General features: G+C 36.4%; 1 protein-coding gene across 5 annotated transcripts in view; it reads left to right on the forward strand.

The window, feature by feature from the left end:
- Eaf2 (ELL associated factor 2) overlaps positions 1 to 23,601 on the forward strand; it is a 40,870-nt gene extending 17,269 nt beyond the window's left edge. For 2 of the 5 annotated variants that reach the window (XM_003469235.4, XM_013151696.3), the window contains exons 3-6: positions 3,143 to 3,279; positions 5,439 to 5,587; positions 22,126 to 22,380; positions 23,436 to 23,601. In XM_003469235.4, coding sequence (XP_003469283.1) covers positions 3,143 to 3,279; positions 5,439 to 5,587; positions 22,126 to 22,380; positions 23,436 to 23,482 — 588 coding nt within the window. In that variant the 3' untranslated portion in view covers positions 23,483 to 23,601. Of the gene's footprint in view, positions 1 to 3,142; positions 3,280 to 3,336; positions 3,738 to 5,438; positions 5,588 to 22,125; positions 22,381 to 23,435 lie in introns of those variants that run through there. The other 3 variants (XM_013151695.3, XM_063225071.1, XM_063225072.1) reach the window with 2 other exon arrangements.
- The last annotated feature ends 896 nt before the right edge of the window (positions 23,602 to 24,497 follow it).

Below are 24,497 nucleotides of genomic sequence, written 5' to 3' on the forward strand. Positions count from 1 at the left end.
CACCTTTTAGTTCTAATTTATTGTGGTATGCAGACACAAAACATCTAGTGGTTTAAGCTAGTAAATACCAAAATTCCATGCAAGCACAAGAGTGGAATCAAATACTCTGCTTGATGGACTGCAAAAGGCTTTGCAAAGGAAAGAGTTACTGAGCTGAGCCTTTAAAGTACAAGTGGGATTTCAGCAGGGAGACGAGGAGCAGGCTTCTCCTGGTTAAAGCGTGTGCAAGACTAAAGCTGAAAGAACAAGGAGTTTGTGGAACAAATAACTTTATCTTAGTCACAGTGTGATGAAAAATGCTTAGCAGTCCTAGAAACTGGAACAGTAGGCTGGGATCAGATTGTGAAGGATCTTTTATGTATAATGTAGAATTTGATTGTATCTTATGGATATGTGAGAGCCATTAGAAGTTTTTAAGCAAAAAAGTAAAATGATTAGATTTGTGGTACTGGAGGAATTTCAGACTATCCCTTATCTAAAATGCTAAAGACCAAAAGTATTTCAGGTTTTTAAATGTTTGGATTTAGGAATATTTATATATGTATAATGAGTTATCTTGAGGCTGAGACCTAAGTCTATGTCACTTAGCTTCCATATAGATTATATACACATAACCTGAAAGTAATTTTATATAACATTTGTAATAATTTTGTGTATGAAACAGTTTCAGGCTACAGAATTTTCTACTTGTGTCACGTTAGTGTTCAAAACGTTATGGATTTTGGATTTTCAGACCAAAAAACCAAATGATCTGATGAAAAATAGCCGTTATATCTAAACAGATGCTTCTCAAAAGAAGCATCATGTGCCAGCGAGGCACATGAAAAAGATGGTCAGTATCACTAATCATCAGAGAAATGCAAATCAAAACCACAGTGAGATATCACCTTATTCAACTGAGGATGGCTGTTATCAAAAGACTAAAGAAAATAAATGCTGGCTAGGCTACGGAGAAAAATGAATCCTTGCACACTGTTGTTGGAAATATGAGCTAGTGTTGGCATTATGCAAAAACATTATAGAGATTATACAGAAAAATGTAAACAAAACTACTATGTGATCCAATAATATCACTCCTTGATCTATATGCAAAGGAAAGGCGGTCAGTATGTTGAAGAGACATACGCAAGCCTGTTCACTTCAGTATAATTCCTAACAGCCACGAAATGGAGATAGTGCCTACCAAATATTGAATGAATAAAGAAAATGTGCTACCCGTGCATAATGGAATACTATTCATCTGCAAATGTTGCTCTGCTGTGATGGGGGAAAGAGGAAAGGAGAGAAGGGAAAAAGAAAAAAAATATATTTACACACAAAATAAGATAGTTATCACCTAATTTCTCTTAGTTCATTGAAAAGGAAGATTTGTGCTAATACTGTATGGACAAGGTATCATGCCTATGTCTTATACTCTGAAAAACTACTATGAATACAACAATTTGCAATGTATTATTTAAGTTTCCTACTAACCTGTTTTGAAACTGTTTCGTGATTTTTATTTTTCCCCTCCTTAAAATAAAAGATAAATTTTTTTTTAAAAAATTTGAAAATTGATCTCATAACAGGTGAGAGAAGAATGATGGTTACCAAAGGTTGGTCAGAGTTTGGAGCAGGGATGGTCAACAGGTACTAAGGTGTAGAGTACATAAAGTTTCTTTCTAAGCACATAAAGATGTTTGAGAACAAATATGATTAGATTTCCTTGTCAACAGAAATTGAAGGTTAGGAACATTGCTCAGTTTAATGAGAAAGTTAGTTTAATTTCATAAAACTTGCTTAAAGGATAGAAGACAAGTATAGAAATTATGCAAACTTGTGACCTATGACCAGAAATTGTTCGTATTGTTTGAATTGAACATTCATTATGTTTTGGTGAAACTCATCTATACTCACTTTAAGAAAAACATATTGCACAAATCTCTTGTTAACTATAATTTGGAGTACTTAGGGTGCTGTTTAGGGATATTTTACTGATTTTCAGCTAAGACTTTCAGAGAATGAACTCACCAGCCCCAGAGTCAGTTTATTTTGTCATGATAGTGTTGCTAGCCCTCTGATTCATCAGAATTTCAATTAAGTGCCCTACCACACTAATCTTTCTAGAGTCACCCCGATGTCTTTATGTGCTGTGCATTCTTGATTTCTGGAAGATAACGTTAGTCTTAGGGAGAAGTTTTAACAAACCAAATAAACTTGTTCCTTTCTTTCACTTTCATCTTCTCTTCATACTGCTCACAAGTTGATAACCTGCCTCCTCCGTATGTGTCGGTCACTACGCTTATACTCCCTCTAGTGGTCATTTAGAAAACCTTTAAGAATTATTAATTTAATTAATGACATGGCTTTAATCTTTTAAGTCATCTATTTCTAATTTGATGTAATATTTTATCTGATAAAATTATCATAGCCAATGGCTTAAAATTTTGATACATATATGAAGTTCAAAATCAAGCAAAATCTTTTTTTTAGTTTTTTAGTACATGTGTGCGTACATGGGTTGTTTCATGTAGCTAGCACGTCCTAAGATCTTTATTCATCCCTTTTCCGCCCTCTCTCCCCCGTCCCTTGGCTGACTTCCTGTTTTGGGAGTGGGTGGTGGTATATATTTGTAGGACATAATTTTTATATTCCTCGTAGTTATAGATCTAGAGGGTTGAAGAGCATTATAGATTCTTTGGAGTTTGATGAGAATTAGATTCTTTGGAGGTTTAGTTTAGTTTGGTTTTTTTGTAAAAGTACTCGATATATGATGCAATGTAGTTTCTCTTATATCACAAAGCACAAGATGTGTGTTTTTCTCACTTTTAATGAAGCTAAAATTAATCGGTGCGTTTAGTTAACAGATGTTTCTTGTTAACATTAATTTTTCTTAATCTTTATAGGGACGTATCATTTTAAGAAAATGCCAGGTGTTTAAAATTAAATTTGTGACGCAAACAGGAAAAAAAAGAAATGTACCACCTGTGTTTGTTTTGTTTTGTTTTTTTACCAAGCTCCTTTGTTGCAGGGTAGTAAAGTTAACTACTTTATAAGTGATGTATAATATGAATTGGGAAACACAGTGCCAGAAGAACCCAAACCCAGCCCACCTGAATTTCTATAATAAGTTTCAAGTTATGATAATTAACTTTTTAAACAGGGTTCAACTACACCAGTAACTGTTTTCAAAGGTTCAAAGAAACAATACTTAAAAGAATGCATTTTGATTATTAACCATGACACTGGAGAATGTCGTCTAGAAAAACTAAGCAGCAACATCACTGTAAAAAAAACAAGGTAGGTGGTTTGATAAGATAAATTACTTTATCAACATATAAATTTTTAAGGAAATGTCAGGAAATAAATCAGATTAAAGTCTGGTTATTATGTAAGGTTATTTCTGCATGTTGAAACATCTTTTAAGCTTTCACTTTAAACTTGTTGAAGATCCTTACCCACAATTTACCACACTGCCCTGTGATATAGGAAAGCTTGTTTTGTTACCTAGTGCCTGCCATATGTATATCTTTTATTCTATTGTAGATGCTTTCACAGAATTGGACTGAAAGGAGCCATGTATGTGTTCCAAAATCATTTCATCTTTGCTGGTTAAAAATGTGGTTTGCTCCTAGATTATGTAAGGCACTGTAAAAATGAGTTTGTTATATAAACAGTAACCTCAAGATTTCTGTGTTTTAATCAGATTAACAGACCAATGAGCAAGACAGTAGAACCATCTCACATCATTTTTGGAAGTAGGTGATGAATTATTTACCTGTAATATAAGAGCAATTGGTGTAAAAACTGTACAAATAGTACAGAAAAAAATTGCTCTAGGAATTAAGAGAAGGGAGGCGTCGTAATTGATGAGGACGTTGAGGGAAGCCTGATTGATGATGTGTCTTGAGAGGATGTTAATTAGGATCATAAAAATTACTTTGAGTGTTTATTAAAAATAAGTCAAAGTGTAACCTCAGCTCACAGAGCTTGGAAAGATATTTATTAATTCCTCTCATCTCCCCTTCCCCTCAGCTTCTTTGATTCTTACTATTAAAGTTTGTGCCCAGCATTGTAGCACATGCCTGTTAACCCAGCTGAGAGGCTGATGCGGACAGATCTCAAGTTCCTGGCATGTTCATTATAGGTAACTTAGGACTTAATGAGGCCCTGTCTCAAAATAAAACATAAAAAATGACTGGGAATGTAACTCATGTGAAGCCCTGGGCTCAGTCTCCAAGTACCACACACACACACACACACACACACACACACACACACACACACACAGACAAACACACACACACAATTAAAATTGATCAGAAAGGATACAAGGTTAAAGGATATAAGTGAGGTTTGGAGGCAGGAATATATCCGACTTTTCAAGGCCAACAGAGAAAAGGTTTTCTCTTTACTTCTCTTTACTTGAGCCCAAATATTGGAAAGTAGGGGATAATGTTTATAGTCGTAAGGTTATTAGAGGTAAGGCTGTAAAAGTCAGTTGAAGTTAATGCCTTTAATATTAACTCAGAAATTAAGACGTTTTCTTGCAGGCAGTAGTTACATATTAAAAACTTTTTAACTAGGTATTGGCATGTATACAATTATGTTTTGAAACACTGATCCAACAAAGAAACTAAATGAAACAATGTGGAAAACAGGAAAATGTGTAAACTTGAATTTTTAAGAGCGAACATTAAAAGCTGTGAAATACTTGTGAAAAGAGCCAGGTGTAGTGGTGCATGTCTATCATCCCTGGGACTCAGGAGGCTGAGGCAGAATCATTGCAAGTTCGAGACCAGCCTGAGCTACAAAGTGAGTTCAAGGCCAGCCTGAACTGCATAGCAGGACCCTCTCTCAAAAAGAAAAAAACAAACAACAACAACAACAAAAATTCAACAACAAAAACTAAAAGAAATCACTTATGAAAGAAGCACTGACAGTATTTGGTGGCTGGAAATGGTAGAGGCAGAGGTCAAGCATAATTTTGTTATGTACTCTTATACTAAAGATGTTGGGAGAAAAGTATATAAATTTCATTTATTAATACGTCTGTCTTAAAATCATGAATGGGATTTAAGTTAAAATCATGAATGTGGAAGTTTTAGTTTTAACAAAAATGATAAATTTAGAACTTAGAGAACACATTTTCCTTACTGTATACTTACACTTTTCCTGTTATTAGTCATTAGTGAATGTCCATTTGAGCAGTGGTTTTGTTTTCATTCATGTTTTTATCTATCACCTGATCTGTATGCATGACATGTACATAGTTGGTACTTGGTCAAAACAAAACAAAGCAAGACAAAAACTTGTTCAATGAAGCTGCATTTTAATTTTTGAATATCATTTTAACAGTCTCTAAGGAAAACAGTAAATGGTCAAACTTAGTAAGTTTGTGAGTTGAGCTGTTACATTGCTGTCATGGTTGTTTTGATTTTGGACATTCTTAATTGCAGAGTTGAAGGAAGCACTAAAGTTCACCATAATATGGAACAACAGCAGCCGCAACATATGCGAAATTCAAGTAAGACTCCCGATTTTGCAAAGCATTCTCCACCTGAAGACAAGATGTCCCCAACATCTCTAATGGATGATATTGAAAGAGGTAAAATCTAAACATATGTTGTATTCCCTTTATAAGTGATAAGTAAGACATATTAAGAAAACATTTCATTTTGATTAAAAGGGAAATTAACTATAAGCTTTCAATTAAAGCGTAAATTTTATAACTATTTTTCTGTGACAAGGATGGAGCTTATGATTTAAAGTAGTGTATAAGGCTGGATCTATATAAAATAGTGTATCTTTTATTGTTTTTCTTGGCAAAATATAACTGTGTACTTGTCTGCAACTAGAGTTTTCTACTTTTCAGCAGCTGTGATTATTCACAATTCAGTTTTCCACAGCTTTTTCCTGTCAAAAGTTTATGTATAGCCAGAGTATGAATGTCTAAGATGCCACCAGCAAAACAGGGGAAATGAAATGTGGTAAGCAGAAGCGGCAGACTAGTTTTCTGAAGTGTTGCATAGTTTTTAACAGGAGGGCATTTCTAGGATGTACAATCTGTTTGAAAGCAAAAAAAAAAAAATTAGATCTCCATTTTTAAGCTAAAGGTAGGATATATTTGCTACTATGTTTTGCCTTTGTAATTAGCATGTAGCTGTCCAATTCCCTTTCTAGGATCAGTACAGTAGTCATTCTCTTACGGGTTAGTATCGCATACAAACAGTAAAGAGGTAATCAGCATAGAATCCTTGTCAAAATAGACCTTAAATTTTCTTTTTACACTATAATTGCTTCCAAGATGATTTTGAATCGTGATACAATATTCTCTCTCTCTCTCTCTTTCTCTCTCTGCCTCCCCAAAATTAGAATCTTTCATACTAAATCCTAAAAGGAATTCATTGTGTGGAACCTATTCTAGACAGCATTAAACTACATAGTGTCCTCAACACTAATTTTATAGTGCAAGTACAAGTTACGTCATGTGGCAGTTTTGTCACATGAACCTTAATTAAAGCATTGTTGAAGTAATGGAAAAGAGTTGCAGAGGGTAAATTAACATAATCTAATCATAAAGTTTTCTTGTTCTAACTGTATGAAAATGGAACATCATTTAATTTGATGTTATATAACATTCTTTAGACTGCAATCTACAAAATATTTTGCTCAACTTCACTGTGCCACTGATTACTGCGAGACAATGGTTGAATTATTCTTTCAAATTTACATTAGCAGTTGTACTATTACTTTTTTACCTTAATTTTTACATTTGTATCTTTGAGCTGTCTGTAATATCTAAGATCATGGTACAGTTGGGAGAGTCTGAGAAGGTAATCTCGTACCGATCTCAATTTTTCCCCCCTAAGGAATTCTCTGAGGGACCAATCTACAAAGATGTAATTAAATTTGCAGATAGCCCATCATGTCATGTGTCCCGTCAAGACTTCCAAGGGCCCAAACACCTTCCTCAAAATGAGTGGTGCAAGTTTATGGAGTACAGATAGGACTGGTAGGTTTAAAATCTTTTATGAGGTTAACATCTGAGGGACTAGAATTTAAGGTTAATAAGGCAAGTTGTCCTGTGGACAGTTGTACTTTCGAAGGCTGATCCACAGCTACATGCAAGGGCTAGAATCTTACACATAAAGGTGGATATACAAGATGAGAGGTAATATTAAGCTTAGCCTGTTCTTGTAAATTCATTAAAATTTGTGGGCAGGCAGTATATATAGGGTTGTTGCTCCCTTATAGAATGGAAAATCTCTGGAGGCCTATTCATCCATGTAAGGGTTCTAAGCAAGGGTAGATTAAGTAGGCTCAGTACTCTTCTCCCTGAACCACAGGAGTACATTCTGTAGCTGCTAGGAGAGCAAGCATTGCAAGGAAAAGATTTTCAGATGATTGAACCAAACTCTGTTAACTAGATGGCAAGTCTCACAAAGAGCCTGCTGCAGGCCTTCTGAGGACAATGGATGATGTGCTTGCAGGTTCATTGCTTGAGGTCTTGGCAGGGGGCTTGACATGTCATGCAGTGGGTTGATTTCTGGCCATGGAAAAGCTCTGATGGGTGTAATGTCTCTTGATTATCTGTGGAAATACAAGCATGCTGTCAGCCCCATTTTACAAGTGATGCTGGACTGTTTGAAACACCTGTTTGGAGGTCACATCAAGTAGAATGTGGAAAACTTAAATTTTCACTAATATAAACAGGACCAATATCAAGTTTTATTGTTTGTGACACCCCTAAGTTAGCAAAGGCTGATGCACAATGCTATATGACAAGTCGCCTTTGATTACCTGAATGATAAGAACATGAATCATATGTGAGAAGATATGTATAGAGGCATAAATATAGTTAAGTTTGGTAAAAAGTCTATATCAGTAACAGTCATTTGCATAAATGTTTCTAAAATCTCTGGGATTGCAACTAGGAATGAACTGACAGGTAGGACATGACATGATTTGTCTAGCTTGTGCTCTGGTCATTTTAAATTCCATTGCAGAGATTTAGAAATATGATGAAAAAATTTATAAGATTGTCTCAACTTATTAAAAATGGAAACCAGATTTGTCAGAGCATCTGCATTATAATCATATAATGACAATGAACCTGGAAGAGTAGAATAATTTCTAATATGATCAATAAAAAATGGAGCAGTTCTACTTAATATAGACCTTAGCAGTTTTAAAAATAATTACAATAGTGCAACCTTGAGATGATCCAATTGGACTGTTAATAAAATTCTTAACTTTTCATGCAGAAAAGTATCAATGACCTTTATTGTGAACCTAATTTTAGACTTATTTTATTTAATTAAGGGTGCAATTTGAAGAGTACAGTCCTGCCAAGTTTTGCTCAAACATTTGCTTTCTTGATATCTTATGTTAGCCATCATCTTGTTAGCTGGTGACTCACACCTGTGAAGGACAGAAGTAACTATGAGAGTATCCCTTTCTTTCATAGGGGTTATATCCCGTAGATTAAAAGAAACAGGCACAATTGGCTTTGTTCTGTCTATCATAGCTGACACAGGGGAGTGACAGTGTATTCTGTGAAGCAATCTGAGGAGCGCCTAAGCCTATCAAAGCTGTGGAGCCAGGTGTAGTCAACCAAGCAGACGTCCATGATTGGCTGTTTATTATGGTTACATCAGTTTCCATATCCATCAGTCCAGTAAAAATCTTTCCATTTAATTTAATAGTACAGTTAGGTCTATGAACCAAAATACCCTGGGAAAAATAAAGTTCCTTGCTTAAAGGTTCATCTCTACCAGGTTTATGAATGGGGCTAAGGGCAGGAATGGAAATTTCAGTGGAAGTTAAATTTGACTTTTCTCCCCCCAACAAATGAATGTGAGTAGCTCTTGGTAAATCTAATTCTATACTCTGATTGACCTGGTAGACTGGAAAACAAGGGAAGCAACATTTTGCTGTGCATCATACTGGCAGAGGGGCTGCAGCTCGTTTGATTTGGACTGGATATAACTGGCTTAACTGGTCCTGAGGCATTGGAGTACTGACTGACTGGTCTTTTTTGCTTTGTTTTGTTTTGTTTTATTTATTTATTTGTCTTTTTCATTTTTATCGGTACCGGGGATCGAACTCACGACTGCCTGCTTGCAAGGCAGGTGCTTATGCTGCTGAGCTAAACCCCCAGCTCCCCCCACCTTTTTTTGTCTTTTTCATTTTTTGTTTTGTTTTAAAGATAGTAAAATCCAACAAAACAGAACAAAACCAATCAAAAACAATGCAGCAAAATTGGTACAGAACCTGAAAGCAGGATACCAGGAAAACAACAATAGCTACCATAGTAGATCTTGTTATCTTCACAATAGTTGTCCATCCCATCAGATATAGCAAAATCAAACCAAAAATAAAACATAATAAAACCAATCAGAACAGAATGTTGAATAAAGCAAAACACTTAATCAGAACAAAACAAAACAGTGAAAACAATATTTGACTTCACAGACCAGACAGAAGGAAATCCCCATATTTGCTATATTGGAGACCATCATCCTGTCAAGAGATGCTCAGACTGCTGGCCCCAGGCCTACATAATCAAACAAATAATATGAACATGTAGTTGTTTTACTCTCAACTCAGCCTGTCCTCTGAACCATCTGGTTGCTTTTGGGGTGGAGGAGGACTGGAGCAGGGGACACATGGATGGTGTTTGATTTTCAGCCCACTTGCCAGTAGGCTCACAGGAGGAGCTCTCTGACTTCTGTCTCCCTGGAACAGCTTTAATGCCTTACCAGAAAGGCTGGCTAGTTATTTCTTGGTTAGTCTTCCAAATCCCAGCATGGCTGATTCTGATTTTTATTTTTATTGGGGCCGTTGGTTTGGGCACATGGTTTATTCCTCTGTCATTTTTATGAAGTTTAGGTTCACAGTGTTTCTTCTAATGTAAACCTTTCATGCAACATGGACATATCAGGCACAGCTTGAGTAGCCAAGGGGCTGGCATCTTTAGAGGTGCTAGGCAGTGTCAGCTAAGATGTCCTTGCTTTCCACAATTAAAACATTTAGCTAGATGGAATTTATTGTCGAGGTTTTGGGATATAACCTGTCCCTTGAATATAGAAACATGAGCAGTCTATCCAATATTTTGGAATGCATGAATGTAAACAGATATAGTATGAAGTACCAATGCTAAGACTCATTTACAGTCATGTTTGGCATTCTCGTGTTCTCATTGATGAATGAACATTTTAGCCACATTGTTGTGAGAAACCTGCCTATTTACAGTCTCTTGTAATCATGCTACAAACTGGGTATAGGTTTCTGTATGACCCTGGAGTATCTGAGTAAAGGATTTATTCAGTGTACCTTCCTCTGGGATAGAAATTCATGCATGGTGTGGAAGCTCTCTCACTATATGACAAGAAGGGGCAGGGCCCAGGCCTGAACTTTTAAGTCAACATACTGGTCCATGCCAGAAAACATTTCCTGCATAATAGTTTTAAGATTTTTGCCATTGCGATCTTGATTACTTTGTATGTGTTCTGATGGGAGCATCTTTAATTGTGATTCAAAACGTAGGAATTGTGCTGGGAACAGACATGTGTGAGTGAGAAGGGTCACATCACCTGGAACCATTTGAAAACCTTGAATTATGATATCCAAACAACCAAGAGGGTAAGGAGCCTGGACTCCTCTGTCCTCAATTCTTTCAAGAGCAAAAGGTTAAAAGCCATATACATACTGCATTTATGAGTAGGGCGTTCTGAATCTATCTCTTTAGTGACTGAAAAGCATTCTACCCGTGCACACAGTCTCAGATCACTGTACTTTGTCTTTTTTGAGTGATTCTGTGGTATGGCAGAGGGAGGGGCTGTGGGAAGTATTACTTTCTGAATTGGGTGTAGAGAATATGAATAAACTGAAAAAGGTTTGCATATCTTTACAAATACCTTACAAAAGTGAATTCATTTGATTAGCTGCACATTTTAAAACATGCTTCATTTTTCTCTAGCAGCCCATGCCTCTGATTCTTTTGTTATGTTGATATCAGTGCTTTTTTCTACTTTAATTACTTATTCATAATCGTTTTGCCAGCAGTTAGTGTTTTGTAATGGTAACCTAGTGTTTTGCTTTTTTTGCTAACTTATGTTGCAGTGATGAGAGGGCCACCTTCACTAGGTTATACTTGGTTACAGTTTGCATGTGGATTTTTTTATTTTGGATTTTAGCTACATAAAAGCTCTCACCTATTTTATGCCAAATTCTGATATCAAGTGTACCAGCTTTGGGAAAGGAAGCATAGAATGTAGCTGTCTGGTGGAGTAATCTAAAAACTTGCTTAGATGGCATATTAATGACTGTGTCATTTAATGGCTTTATAATCAGTAGGCTGAATTCTTTCTCTCCTGCAGATAAAGAATGTACTTTCCCCAATGTTACCTTTGATGAATAAACTTCTACTTGCTACTCCTGTCTGAGCACTATAAATACTAAAATGCTCTGCTTACCTTTAAATTGGTCACATAAGATCTAGTGGATTGACAGAACCTGATTCTGGATAGTGGTCATTGTGTTGAGAAGGTTGTGTATTCTCGCCCACATTGAGCACTAAATATAGAGAACCCTTTCCAAACCTCACTGTGGTCTGGGAAGTTTATATTTGTAATCTGTCTTAGTTACTTTTCTCTCTCGTTGTTGAGACAAAATACTTGATGCCCAAAGTTAGAGAAGGAAAGGTTTATTTCTTACAGGATAGAGGTTTCAGTCCATACTCAGCTGGCTCCAAGCGGCAGGGTAGCATGGCAGGGCCTCAGTAAACAGCAAGTGTGAACCAGAAAGAGACAGACACACACCTTCCTGCCCTTACACTGTATGTTGGCTCCACCCCCGGGCAGGTGTAGTACTCATACTACCAATTCAAGCACTAGTCAACAAGCCAATCATATATGCTACATTCAGTAGTGTCCATGATTGTGCAAGACCTGGGGGCCTATCTGATATAAACTATAACATAATCCCATGGAAAAGTTATTGGAATTCTAATAAATTAATTCCAATCTACCATTTTCAGTGCAGTCCATGGCAAGAATAAAGACATTAACACATATTTATAGTTATGGGGAACCAAGGAGGTCCTAAATCCAGCCAAGATGGTAGTTCACCAGAATAAAGGCCCCTATCCAGAGCCCAATGCAAATTTTAATAATTCATTAGGAAGAGAATGGCTTGAGGATGAGTGACTGCAAGAATGGCAGAAAATACTGAGTACTATGAACTGGGATAGGTAGGAGGCCAAAAATCACCTCTGCAGTATGCAGAGAGAAGAATATGTACAAAAACTAATCTGCATAATACAATTGAGGTAGCATATAACATTTTGGGGTTAGTGCTTCAGCTCTGCTTTGTAAACTTTTCTGCCCTCAGAAGTCATAGCCCTTTGATCACAGATAACAGAATGTAGTGGTGGCTTTTCATCCCATCCTGCCCAACCATGTTTTTGGGGGAGTTACAGGGCAGGGAAAGAGCATCTGTCACCCACCTTCAAAGATCACACATCAGCATCTCAGCTAGCCCTATTTACGTTGCTTAAAGCCAATTGTAGGAATAAAGAAATGGTGCAGCCAGCTCTATACATATCAGTACATGGAATTAGGGTCAGATTTAGCCAAAATGAGATCATTGTTTTTATTCCAGGAGAGTCATCCAGGTGGTCATCTAAACTTTTTCATAGCTAAGTAGTACTCCTTTTATAAAAATACCACATCTTAAAAATAATTCTTCAAGGAGGTTAAATTTGAATCTGGGAAAGAACTAGGCTTTCTGGGTATAGAATCTCATCACAGACACTTAATATAATAAGACACTTAACATAGTAAGAAAGTTAGCTACACACTAGAACAAACAGTGGAAAAATTCACAATTCTGACAATGCTCTAATACCCTGAAGAACTTACTATTAAAGAATGCTTTTGACGAGAGAAAAATAGCAAAATATGAAATAAAAGACTCAAATGAGTATTTCACAAAAAATAACCAAGTATCCAATGAGCACATGAAAAATTACTTCACATCATGGTTTATCAAAGAAACAAAAACTAAAACTGTGGATACCACTCTACATGGAAGTGACTTCCATATTAAGTGTGTATATGCCAAGGTGGAGGAAGATATAAATATCTATAACTCTTACACGTTACTAGTAAGAGTATAAAACCACTTTGAAAACTGGCAGTTTAAAATGAAATGAATCCTACTTTTATCTTAAAATGCAGTAATTTTTTTTCTTTCTGGGCTGGGGATTTAGCTCAGTGGCATAAGAACCTGCCTTGCAAGCAGGCAGACGTGAGTTCGATCCCCAGTACCGGAAAAAAGAAAAAAAAAAAAAAATAAGAACCTTCTTTCTGCCCAAAAGAAATGTAGGCACGTATTCACAAAAAGACTCACAGAAGAAATTTCTTAATAGCTTTATTTACACTGGGCCATGCATGGTGGTGCACTTCTGTAACCTCAGCACTCAGAAGACCGAGGCAGGAGGATCACTGTGAGTTTCAGGCCTGCCTAGGCTACATAGTGAGATCCTGAGTCAAACACACACACATACCCCAAAATAGCTTTCAAAAAACCCTGAAAAAGTAGGTATCCATAAATAGAAGATGGTTTCAGGAAGATGGCAGAACAGTAAGCAGCAGAATTAACAGCCTCCCTGAGAGAAACAGTCCAGACGCTGGAATATAGAATGTTGGGGAAGACAGAAGGAAGGAAGTGGGTCCTCTGGACCCAGAAGAATCTAAAGGGAGAATTGAAGCCCACAGAGAGTGTAAAAAAGAAAAACTTAAATGAAGAAGAAAGCAGTAGCTGGTGGTGCCCTCCCCCAGAGCCGGAGCCACTGTGCAAGAGTAGCTGTTGGAACCTGGAGACGCATGGTCACAGTGATGATGGTGGCTGGCAAGCCCAGAGGCCTCTGCAAAGAGAGCAGCAGTGCAGGGCAGCAGCAGATACAGAGGACTGCACTGGCTGGTGGGGAGTAGAGAACAGTGAGCCTCAAATTCATTCAATAACTGAATGAGTTGCCAAAGCCATTTTGTTAATGAAAGAAATCAGACACAAAAAAAGAACATGCCGAGTGATTCTTTTTAAATGAAGTTTAAGAACAGACAAAAATATTCAGAAATGGGAGTCAAAATGATATTGGCTGGAAAAATCCATAAGAGAATATTTGGGTTGGACATTGATCTCACTGGTTGGTACAGAACTTATACATACGCTAAAATTCATTGAACTGCATCTTGCTCTATGTAAAGTATGTATTAAACAACAAAGACCTGAATGAGGAATATTCCAACCAAAGTAAACAGCTATTGCAGAGAACTTAGGATGTATGAACTGGAAAAATAATGGTGGAGCGATGAACAGCAGCAAGTCAGCCTCTCTGAAATTCAGAATACAGACCCGGAAAAACAACAGCTTGAAGGAGAGAAAAAAAGAGAAAGGAAGAAGAAAAAAGAGGAGGAACAGGAGAAGGAGGAAGGAGAAGAGATAAGAAAAGAGGAAAAAAGAGGAGAGGAGAGAGAGAGAGGAGGGAAAAAAATAGATCTGCAGGAACCAGGAAGAAACTAAAAGCTGTAGAAGGAAGTTAAAAGCTTTAGAGAAATTAAAGAGACAGAACATACAAGGTGAAGAAGGGGATGGAACAGTCTGGACTTTCTCCCCAGCTCCCAGCTCCTACCTTGTGGGAAAGGGAGGCTGAACCTATGGAAATTACGTAAATCTTTGGGACTTTTAGAGGGCCCCAGGGAGAAATGAGGCAGTGGAGGGGACCAGTGGTTGTTGTGATCGTGGAAGTGTAGCACAGGATTCTGCTCCCACAAAAGTGCTTTCACAGGCAGCAACTCGTGAGTGATCCCAGTCCAGGTGCCCATTATACCCTTGTAGGAAATGCTTTGTAAGGAACAATTCTGGGGAGGAGTGTATTGTTTGAATTCAGGACTCACAGCAGCTATAGAGTGGCTTCACTTTAGGGTTCCCAGTGTTATCTTTCCACAGTGACTGAATGAGAAATAGCCATGGGAGACGGTCCGGAGAGCAGACTAGGAAGACCCCATGGCTGGAAAAGACACAGGTACCGCTCCATGTGGCCAGAGACTAGAACATCCTGAGTTGCTCTAGATTTGAAAATCTTGACATTAGAGCCTTCAAAAAGCAAAAATCACACAACCAAATTATTTGAAAGGATAATAAAAGGAGATTAAAAACAGATCAACAAGGTACTCAGGTGGCTCACAGAAAATACAACTTACTAGATAATGAAGGTAATAAGCAATATGAGACCGTGCAGGAGATACTAATGAAAACATAGCTAAGCTAAACAAAATGACACAAAACATGATAGTAAAGAATTAGAATTCCTTGAAAAGTTTCACCAGGGATTTAGCTCAGCGGCATAACGGCCTGGCTGACAAGCAGGAGATCATGAGTTTGATCCCCAGTTCCACACATACACACATACAAAAATAATTAAATAAATGTACATTATAAAGTTTCAAGCAGAAACCCAGGAGATTAAAATGTGTGGTCACCAGAAGTGATCGCTGTGAAAACAGAATTTCACAAGTAGAACACAGAAGTATCCTCAAGGTAAACTACACAAAGACACCTTAAAAGCAAGAAGAAAACATGAAGCATTGATTAAACTGCTGCTAAACAATGCAAAGAAAACTAGCCTGAGAATAATTGGAATACATCAAAAATCAAAAGATAGTACAAATGTCATAAAAAAAACCTATTCAAAGAAATACTATAATAGCATAAAATAGAAACATGCAAATAATTGGGGAATAAGCCAGATGTGGTGGTGCAATCTTGTAATGCCAGCACTCAGGAGACTGAAGCAGGAAGATTGCTGCAAGTTTGAGACCAGCCTGGGTTACAAAGTGAACCCAAGGCTAGCCTGAGCTGTATAGCAAGACTATGTCTCAAAAAGACAAAATAATAATAATGGAATATAGAACCCCAAATAACAGTGATCAGCAATATAATAACCATTTGTAAATTCCTATCATCTTGTTTTGAAATCCTGTATCACTATTGTTTTAGGGGTTTTTTTTGTCATTTGGCTTTTGTTGTTTTTGTTTGATTAATTGCTTTTTTTCTGTGCTTTTTTTTCTCTTTAAAAACAACAACAAAACAGTGATCAGAAGAGAAGTACTCCTTGTCACACCATAAGGTAATAGAACTCCATCATAGGACAAAACCTTAGAAATTCTTTGAGAAAAGCAGGAATCATATATTGCTCATTAGAATTGCAACAAACTTCTCAACACAAACCTTAAAGGCCAGAGGGGCTCAGTGTGAAGTATTTCAACACTTAAAAGACACCAACTTCCAGCCCTGACTTAAATATCCTAAAAACTTTCCTTCCAAATTAATGACAAAAGCCAAAAGATTGACTTGAACCCACCAGTTTCAAATGCCAGTGATATACACATGACTATGTGGGGAAAAAAATGTGTGCTGATGTGGCTACAAAAAAACAAAGCACTCTGAAAATATCAGCCATCTTTTGTATAAATATTTTAAAGAAATTAACAAATATAAATAAATTTGTTAATTTTTATAAATTTTAATTGATATAAATAGCATTAACTAATATTTATATTTGAGTAATAACTATTCAAATTCAATCAACTAAGTAGGTCCATTTATTGAATTTTTATTAATTTTATTACTAAAAAGACCAATGAAAGTTACTAGGTTCGTTTTATCACCAGTGGTACAAACCATCAAATGTGACCATCATCCAGATACTACCAGTGGTTCAAGCTAGCAGAAACATGTTAACAGCAACAACTGTGTTATCTTGGCTGTCATAGTGAAGTCAGTGAGAAAAAACACGTCAAACATATAAACTAAATACTAACCCTAAGAATCTCCCATGAATCAGAGAAAAGAGGTCTATGATTCTAGTGTAGACACTTAGGCAACCCAGATAATGACATACTGTAAATCAGGCCATTAGTTTCTGCTGGATGTAGGCAGTGGCCCAAGAGCTCAAATGGACCACTGGATTAAATGCCATTTCCTTTAGCCTACCCCTCAACATTACAACCTGTAAACCTGGCCTCCCATCACAGAACATAGGCCCCCTGATCTTCCTGACCTGAGCTTGAGCTCCTCGGGGTGTCTTAGAAGAGCTCTGTCTACCTCTCACCCTCTAAAATACTGCCTCCCAAAGGTGTCTGTGAAACTCTCTTTCTGGGAATTGGTCTCTTCCTCAGTCAGGTCAATGTTGTGGTTTTAACCACTGCTTCCCTGTGCTGAGAACCAAGGTACAGAGCTGGCTAGGGACTTGGTAGTTCAGATGCTCCCCTTCTCACCTAAGCAGGGTTCATGAGGCAACCAGTGTCAGTGGGGGAGGACTTAGGGCCTCTCTCCTGTGGGGTTCTCAAAGTGCCCAGTGTTGGTGGTGATAGAGATAGGGTGAGCCACTCTCTCCTGTCCTTCAGGGCACAGAAGGTCCCTGGTGTCATTGTCAACGGGTATGGGGCAGAGCCTCAAGGAATGCACTTAGTACAAAAAGAAATTCACAGGTTTAAAATCAAAGGATGGAAAAATAGTATTCCATGAAATAAGGACCCGTAAAAAAGGCAAAAGTAGCCTGTTTTCAGGTGAAGTGAATTTCAAGTTATAACTAATGAGCAGAGACAAAGAAGGTCACTATTATCAGTTAAGGAGGAGAAAACAATTATAAACATATATGCACAAACACTGGTGTACCCAGCTTCGTAAAACAAACACTATGCACATGAAAAATCAGATAACACCAACACGATTATAATGAGGGCTCTCAATACCTACTTTTTCAAATAGATCAACTAGATAAAAAAAAAATCCAAAAAGAAATACCAAAGTTAAACTAAATATTTGAACAAATGACTCAATAGATATTTGCTGAGTGTTCCACCCAACAAAATATACATTCTTCCCAGCACCACACAGAACTTTTTCCAAAATAGACAACATAGTAAAACATAAAGAACACTTAAGTACATGAAAATGAATCAGTTATCTCATTATATATCAGATCCTAGTGCAAGGAAGCTAGAAATCAATTGTACAAGAAATCATAAAAACTATGCGAATGCATAGAAATTAAATAATACTGTCTTGAATAATTAGTGGGTCACAGATGAAATTAAAAAGGAAATTAGATAGTTATGCCAGTGTGACATATTGGAACCTTTGGGACACAATGAAACCAGTCCTAGGAGCAGAGTTTATAGTTGCGGATATCTACATCAGAAAAACAGAGCAAGGTCAAATATATAATCTAACAATGTACATTAAGGTCCTAGAATAAGAAAAACAATTAAAATGCAAAGATAAGGGAAGAAATTACGAAAATGAGCAAAAATTAGTGAAATTGAGACTAAAAATACAGCTAATCAATGAATCAAATAGTTGGTCTTTTGAAAGAATAAAGAAAACAGACAAACGAAAGCCAAGCTTACCAAAAAAGAAAGAAAACACCAAATCTATGTAAAATTAGAAATAGGGATTTTGCTAAAATCCAGATCATTTTTAACTACGTTGAGAACCTGTACTATGATAAAATGGAAAAATCAGAGTCTATGAATAGTTTCTCAGACGCATATGACTTCCAAAGATAAATCCAAAAGATAAAAATATTCTGAATAATTCAATGTCTATGAAATTGAAGGATAAAAAAACATACCAACTAAGACTTAAAAGCCCAGGTCCTAGCAGAGTCACTGCCAAGTCCTACAAAAACTTTAGACGATATCTAACACCAATAATCCTCAAATTCCTTAACAAAATTGAAAGAAATCATTTGAGGAAACAAACATTACCTTGATTGCAAAATCAAAAGAAGACTCAACCAGAAAAGAGAACTACAAGCAAAGATGAATATAGTTACAAAATGCTTCCATAAGGTACTGGGAAACAGAAAACAATAAATCAAAAAGATCATAAATCACGACTGAATAGGATTTATTCTACAGATGCAGGAATAGTTTAACATATGCATGTCAACATATAAAGAGAAACAAGGATTGAAACCATCATGAACTCACCATAAAAGGGATTAGAGAAATAATACATTTGACAATAACACCAACAAAAATTAAATACTTAGGAATGAACCTAATCAAGGAAGTGAAAGACCTCTATGTTACTACAATACTCTGAAAAAAGAGATCAGGGAAGATATTAGAAAATGGAAAGATACCCCATGTTCCTTGATAGGCAGAACCAATATAGTCAAAATAGTCAATTTCCAAAACTGATATTCAGATTTAATACAATCCCAATCAAAATTTTGATAGCATTCCTCATAGAACTAGAGAAAACAATCCTAAAAGTTGATATGGAACTAGAAGAGACCTGGAATAGCAAAAGCAATCAAGGCAAAAAGCACAAGGCAGGAATCACAATCTGAGATTTGACGTTACATTACAAAGCTGAAATTTAAAGAACTCAAAAGGAGGGGCTGGGGATTTAGCTCAGCGTCATAAGCGCCTGCCTTGTAAGCAGGTGGTCGTGAGTTAGATCCCTGGTACAGATTAAAAAAAAAAAAGAAGAACTCAAAAGGATTAGATCTCCCCACCAGATTTAATGACCCAATCAAAAAATGAGTTCTGAAGTTAATAGATACTTCTCAGGGGACAAAGTATAAATGATCAGTAAATACATGAAATAATATTCAACATTGCTGGCCATTCAAGAAATGCAAATTAAAACAACACTGGGATTACATCTCACTCTGGAAAAAAGTGACTACCTTTAAGAAATCAAACAACCACTCTTGGAGAAGCTGTGGGAAAAAAGGAACATTTCTTCATTGTTGGAATGTAAAGTGGTATAGCCACTATGGAGTTCAGTACAGAGATTCTTCAAAAATGTAAAATTAGAAATTTCATTTAACCCATCTATTCCCCTAAGTATTGTCTACATTGAGTTAAAGACATTATATTACAGCGATACAAGCCTTCCCAAGTTTATGGCAGCACAATTCATAATATCTTGGAAGCAGCCTATATATCCATCAATAGGTGAATGAAGAAATACAGTATTTATACACAATTATAGAAGTACTATTATTCTACCATGAAGGAAGATAAATTTGCATCATTTATAGGAAAATGAATATGTGTTGACGCTATAATGTTAAGTGAAGTTAGACTCACAATCTTATCTGTCACATGGTTTCTCTTACATGGGAACCCATAAAGTGAAAAATAAAGATACAAAATAGGCAACAGTGAGAGGCATGAAGGAGGGAGGGAAGGGGGAGGAAAGAGATAAAAACGGGGAAGTTGTGAAGTGTTGTGTACATGTACCATATCATTGTAGAGAATGTAATCATCATATATATCCCGAGACAGGCAGGGTGGAAGAGGGGAGGAGCAGCTTCAAAAACTCTGAATGTTATCATCATGTACTACAAACATGTACCAATTAATAAAAAGAATTTAGGATGTAAGTGGATTAGACATAGTGAAGTAATGTGAAAGCAGAGTATCTAGGAGAATGAGAAAGTACGTTAAAAATTATCAATTAATATGGGAGTGTATGAAGGAGGATATTAAATGATAGTGTATTAATTGAGTGTATGACTCATTTTTTCTCAGGGTTTTTTTGGAATTAAAATTTTCTATTCAATTATTTGACATTTGTATCAAATACTGATCTGAAGTCAGTAGACTTGGCTCCACTGAGTAGCCAGCAAGTTTTTGCCATTCCACAGCTATATGATATGAAAAGTTTGAATAATTACTCAGCTAAAATCTTTCCCACCATGTTTTGTGCATCTTACTAAACCTAAGAAAATTTCATCACTATTCATCTTTTTGTCTATAGAAATATTTACAACCAAAGTTAAAACGGGAGCTGGCTTTTCAAAAATTTTTAGAATATTTTAAATTCTCATTAAGGAAATGAGAGAAATCTAAAATGGTGCTTCATCAAAATGTTATTCAGGGCAACTAGAGAAAGAATGAAATTCATCTGTGTGTATCATTTACATTGTGTATAGTAATGGAATAAGAAATGGAAGACAGTTTCTGCAGAAATAAATTTTCATTTTCAGTTTTATTTGTTTTTCCCTAACCCTAGCACTGTATTTTCACAGTTTTAGTTGTTTACATCATGATATATTTTTGAGTTACATGTATATTAAGAACAGTGGTATAATTACATGAGGAGTTTAAATTTAAACACTGCCTATGTGATGTAGGGAAAAAAACTCAGCCTACTAAATGTCCAGTACAAGTTTGTTTTCTCTAAAATCAAAGAATGAATTTTAGAAACAATGGAGGTTAAGAGCAGAATATATTTATAAGAGAAAGAAGAACAGAGAGACCCAAGAGGTCTTGTGTAGCTTGCTAAGACTTTGTCTTTTCTAGGGACTTTTATAGAACAAAATCACAAAGTGAGGCAGGTCTTAGGTGGGGGAAAAATGGGAAATTGTAAGATAGGCATCCGGTGGGATGGAACTATGGCCAACTAAGATTATTAATATAATTTCTCAGGTAAAATGAATTAAATGGGGGCTGGGAAGTGAGTCACTTAGCAAATGGGCATGAATACAGAGCAGGGCCTTTGGTTGTAGGGGTTGGGGTAGTGACTCTTGGCTTCCTCAGAGTGATGAAGACCTATTTTGAATATCAATCCCTGATGTTTATCCTTCAGATGGGGTATATTTGTTTGATCTTTGTCTTGATATCTGGGCCACAGCAGAGATGTCTGTCTTCCCCCACAGTTGCATGGTATCTGGTCTTCTGCACTGGCTCCTTTGAGCTCCTAGCCCTATCTGGCTGCTTATATTTTTTTTTACTAATTCAGTTGCCTGTAACATTAAATCTTATAGTCTCATCAGTGAAGTGTGGATTAGTGGTTTAGGAGTTCTTTTTTAAAAAATGCTTTAGGGCCAGGGTATAGATCAGTGGCACAGTGGCTACCTGGCAAATGCAAGACCCTGAGTTTGATTCCTGGTACCACAGAACAAAACAAAAATGTTAAAATGCTTTAGATGGGATAAATGTATTTGGTTTTCTTTGTTTTTCATGAAGGATTTCTTAGAAACTAATGCTGTCAAACTTTATTACCTTTAATCAGTATTATTTATTTAATGTACCTAGTTCTCTTTTTTCCCAGAACTGAAGGCAGAAGCTAGTCTAATGGACCAGATGAGCAGTTGTGATAGCTCGTCAGATTCCACAAGTTCATCATCATCAAGTAGTGAAGATAGTTCTAGTGACTCAGATGATGAAGAGGGCAGATCTTCTACTCCAAGGAGTTGTGTCTCAGGACATCCTACCATGTCCGACATATCTCAGTACAGGATTTCTGATACAGCTACTGGTCATAATCGATTTCCTGACAACAGTGCCATTCTGATGAACACTTTACGTAAGTATACATAAACGTGAGTACTTAGAAAAGAATGCATGGGTAGTCATACTGTTTGTAATCCAAACTTCAGGTGAGGGGGCTGGGGATTTTGCTCAGTGGCTCAAGCGCTTGCCTGGTTAAGCACGAGGTCATGAGTTCAATCCCTGGTGCCCTGAAAAACAAACAAACAAAAACCTCATTTAAACTTCGGGTGAAAAGAATATTTTATAGTATCTAGAAAGACAACAGAAAAATCCAGAAGGCAGTTTGTCATAATCAAAAACTATGAACAATATACTAAAAAGATAATGTAAGTTCTATAACTCAACATACAAAAGAGTTACAAAGCAACAGATGATGACATACTTGTTTTCTTGACATCATAATGATTTTGACCATACTTTAAGTAAAACATTATACAACGTATTTTCATTTTATTTAATTTATTTATTTATTTATTGGTCTTTTTCGTTTTTATTGGTATCAGGGATCAAACTCGGGACTGCCTGCTTGCAAGGCAGGCGCTTATGCCGCTAAGCTAAATCCCCAGCCCCCACGACGTGTTTTCATTTTCCAAAATGATAGCCTGAGCCTGCTGGTATGGTGGCACTCAGAAGGCTGAGGCAAGAGGATCACTGCGAGTTCAAAGCCAGCCTAGACTATATATAGTGAGTTTAGTATCAGCCTAAACTGCATAGTGAGACCCTGTCTCAAAAACAAATAATAATAACAAAAGAGACAAGCCCAATCTTCTAATTCCCAATGTTCTCTCATTTCCTGATGTAATAAGTGAATAGTATATAAAGAAAGATGTTGTTGATATGTGAAAAAAACTTAAAATAAATGCTAGATGATACTAAAATTATCCTGAAGTTTGATAGTATATAGTTTTTCTTTCCAGATAGTATTGAGCTGCTAATTATGTAACAATTTACTGGATAAACAGTCTTATTATTAATTACAAAATGCTAGCTAGACAATCCCTTCATTATATGTTGTATACTTATTATAAAAATTTGTGTACTTTAATATTTGAAATATTTAATTACAGTTTTGATCTTTTTTTACTTCAGGTAATGATTTGCAGCTGAGTGACTCAGGAAGTGATAGTGATGACTGAAGACATATTTACCTATAAATATAACATTTACAAGATATATGTTTATTTTGTATTAAAATAAGAACTCCTAAAAGTGTGAATAATATGAAACTTTTGATAATAAAAGAAATTAAATCTGATTGAGACTTTTAAACTTTTATTGAGTTCGACTTACGAGATATTATCTTCATTTAATCTTAACAAAACTTTTATGACAGTGATAGACATTGTTAAGAAGAGAGCCAGAGATGGGCAGGTGGTTACAGCTCAGCGGCTTAAATGCCTGCCTGGCAAGCATGAGGTCATGAGTCTGAACTGTGGCACCAAAAAACAAAACAAAACAAAACAAACAAAGAAAAAGAGCCAGACTGTCAGAGTCAGTGACTTGCCTCAGGCATCGTTAGTAAACAAGTGGTAGATCAGGTGGCCTAGAACCTAAACTCAGTGCTCTGTCTTACCACACAGCTGTTTCCAGCTGTGAAACATCAAAACTATTCATTTATAATAAATGTCCATCATTTTAGTTGTATCCCTGAGCCTTTTCTAGCTGATGTTCTTTAAATCATGATTGAAAATATTTTAACTCCTGACAAGCTATAATTTAGGAGAAAGTTAAGTAATTATATTATAGGCAGCTAAATTAGATAAAAATATTACATGCAATCAGATAGGGCTAGGCCAGTGCAGAAGACCAGATACCTTGCAACTATGGGAGAGACAGACACCTCCTGCTGAGGGCCAGACAAAAGATAAAACAAATGCATCCACATACTTTCTAAGGATAAACATTGGGGACTGATACTCTAAATAGGTATCACTACCCTGAGAAGCCAGAAGGAGCCACTAACCCAATCTCCCACCCCTCATTCTGTATTCCTGCCTCTTGTTATGTGACTCCCTTTCCCATTTGATCACGATTTAATCAGTTTCACCCTCAATCTTATTGGTTGGCCATAGTTTTGCACTACCTAGTGCCCGCTTTGCAATTTCCCATTTTTCTGCACCTTAGACCTGCCTCACCTTGTGGTTTTGTACT

This window comes from Cavia porcellus, unplaced genomic scaffold (genome assembly GCF_034190915.1).
Source record: "Cavia porcellus strain 051 isolate PalLab524CR breed Dunkin Hartley unplaced genomic scaffold, mCavPor4.1 scaffold_15, whole genome shotgun sequence".
NCBI lineage: Eukaryota > Metazoa > Chordata > Mammalia > Rodentia > Caviidae > Cavia > Cavia porcellus.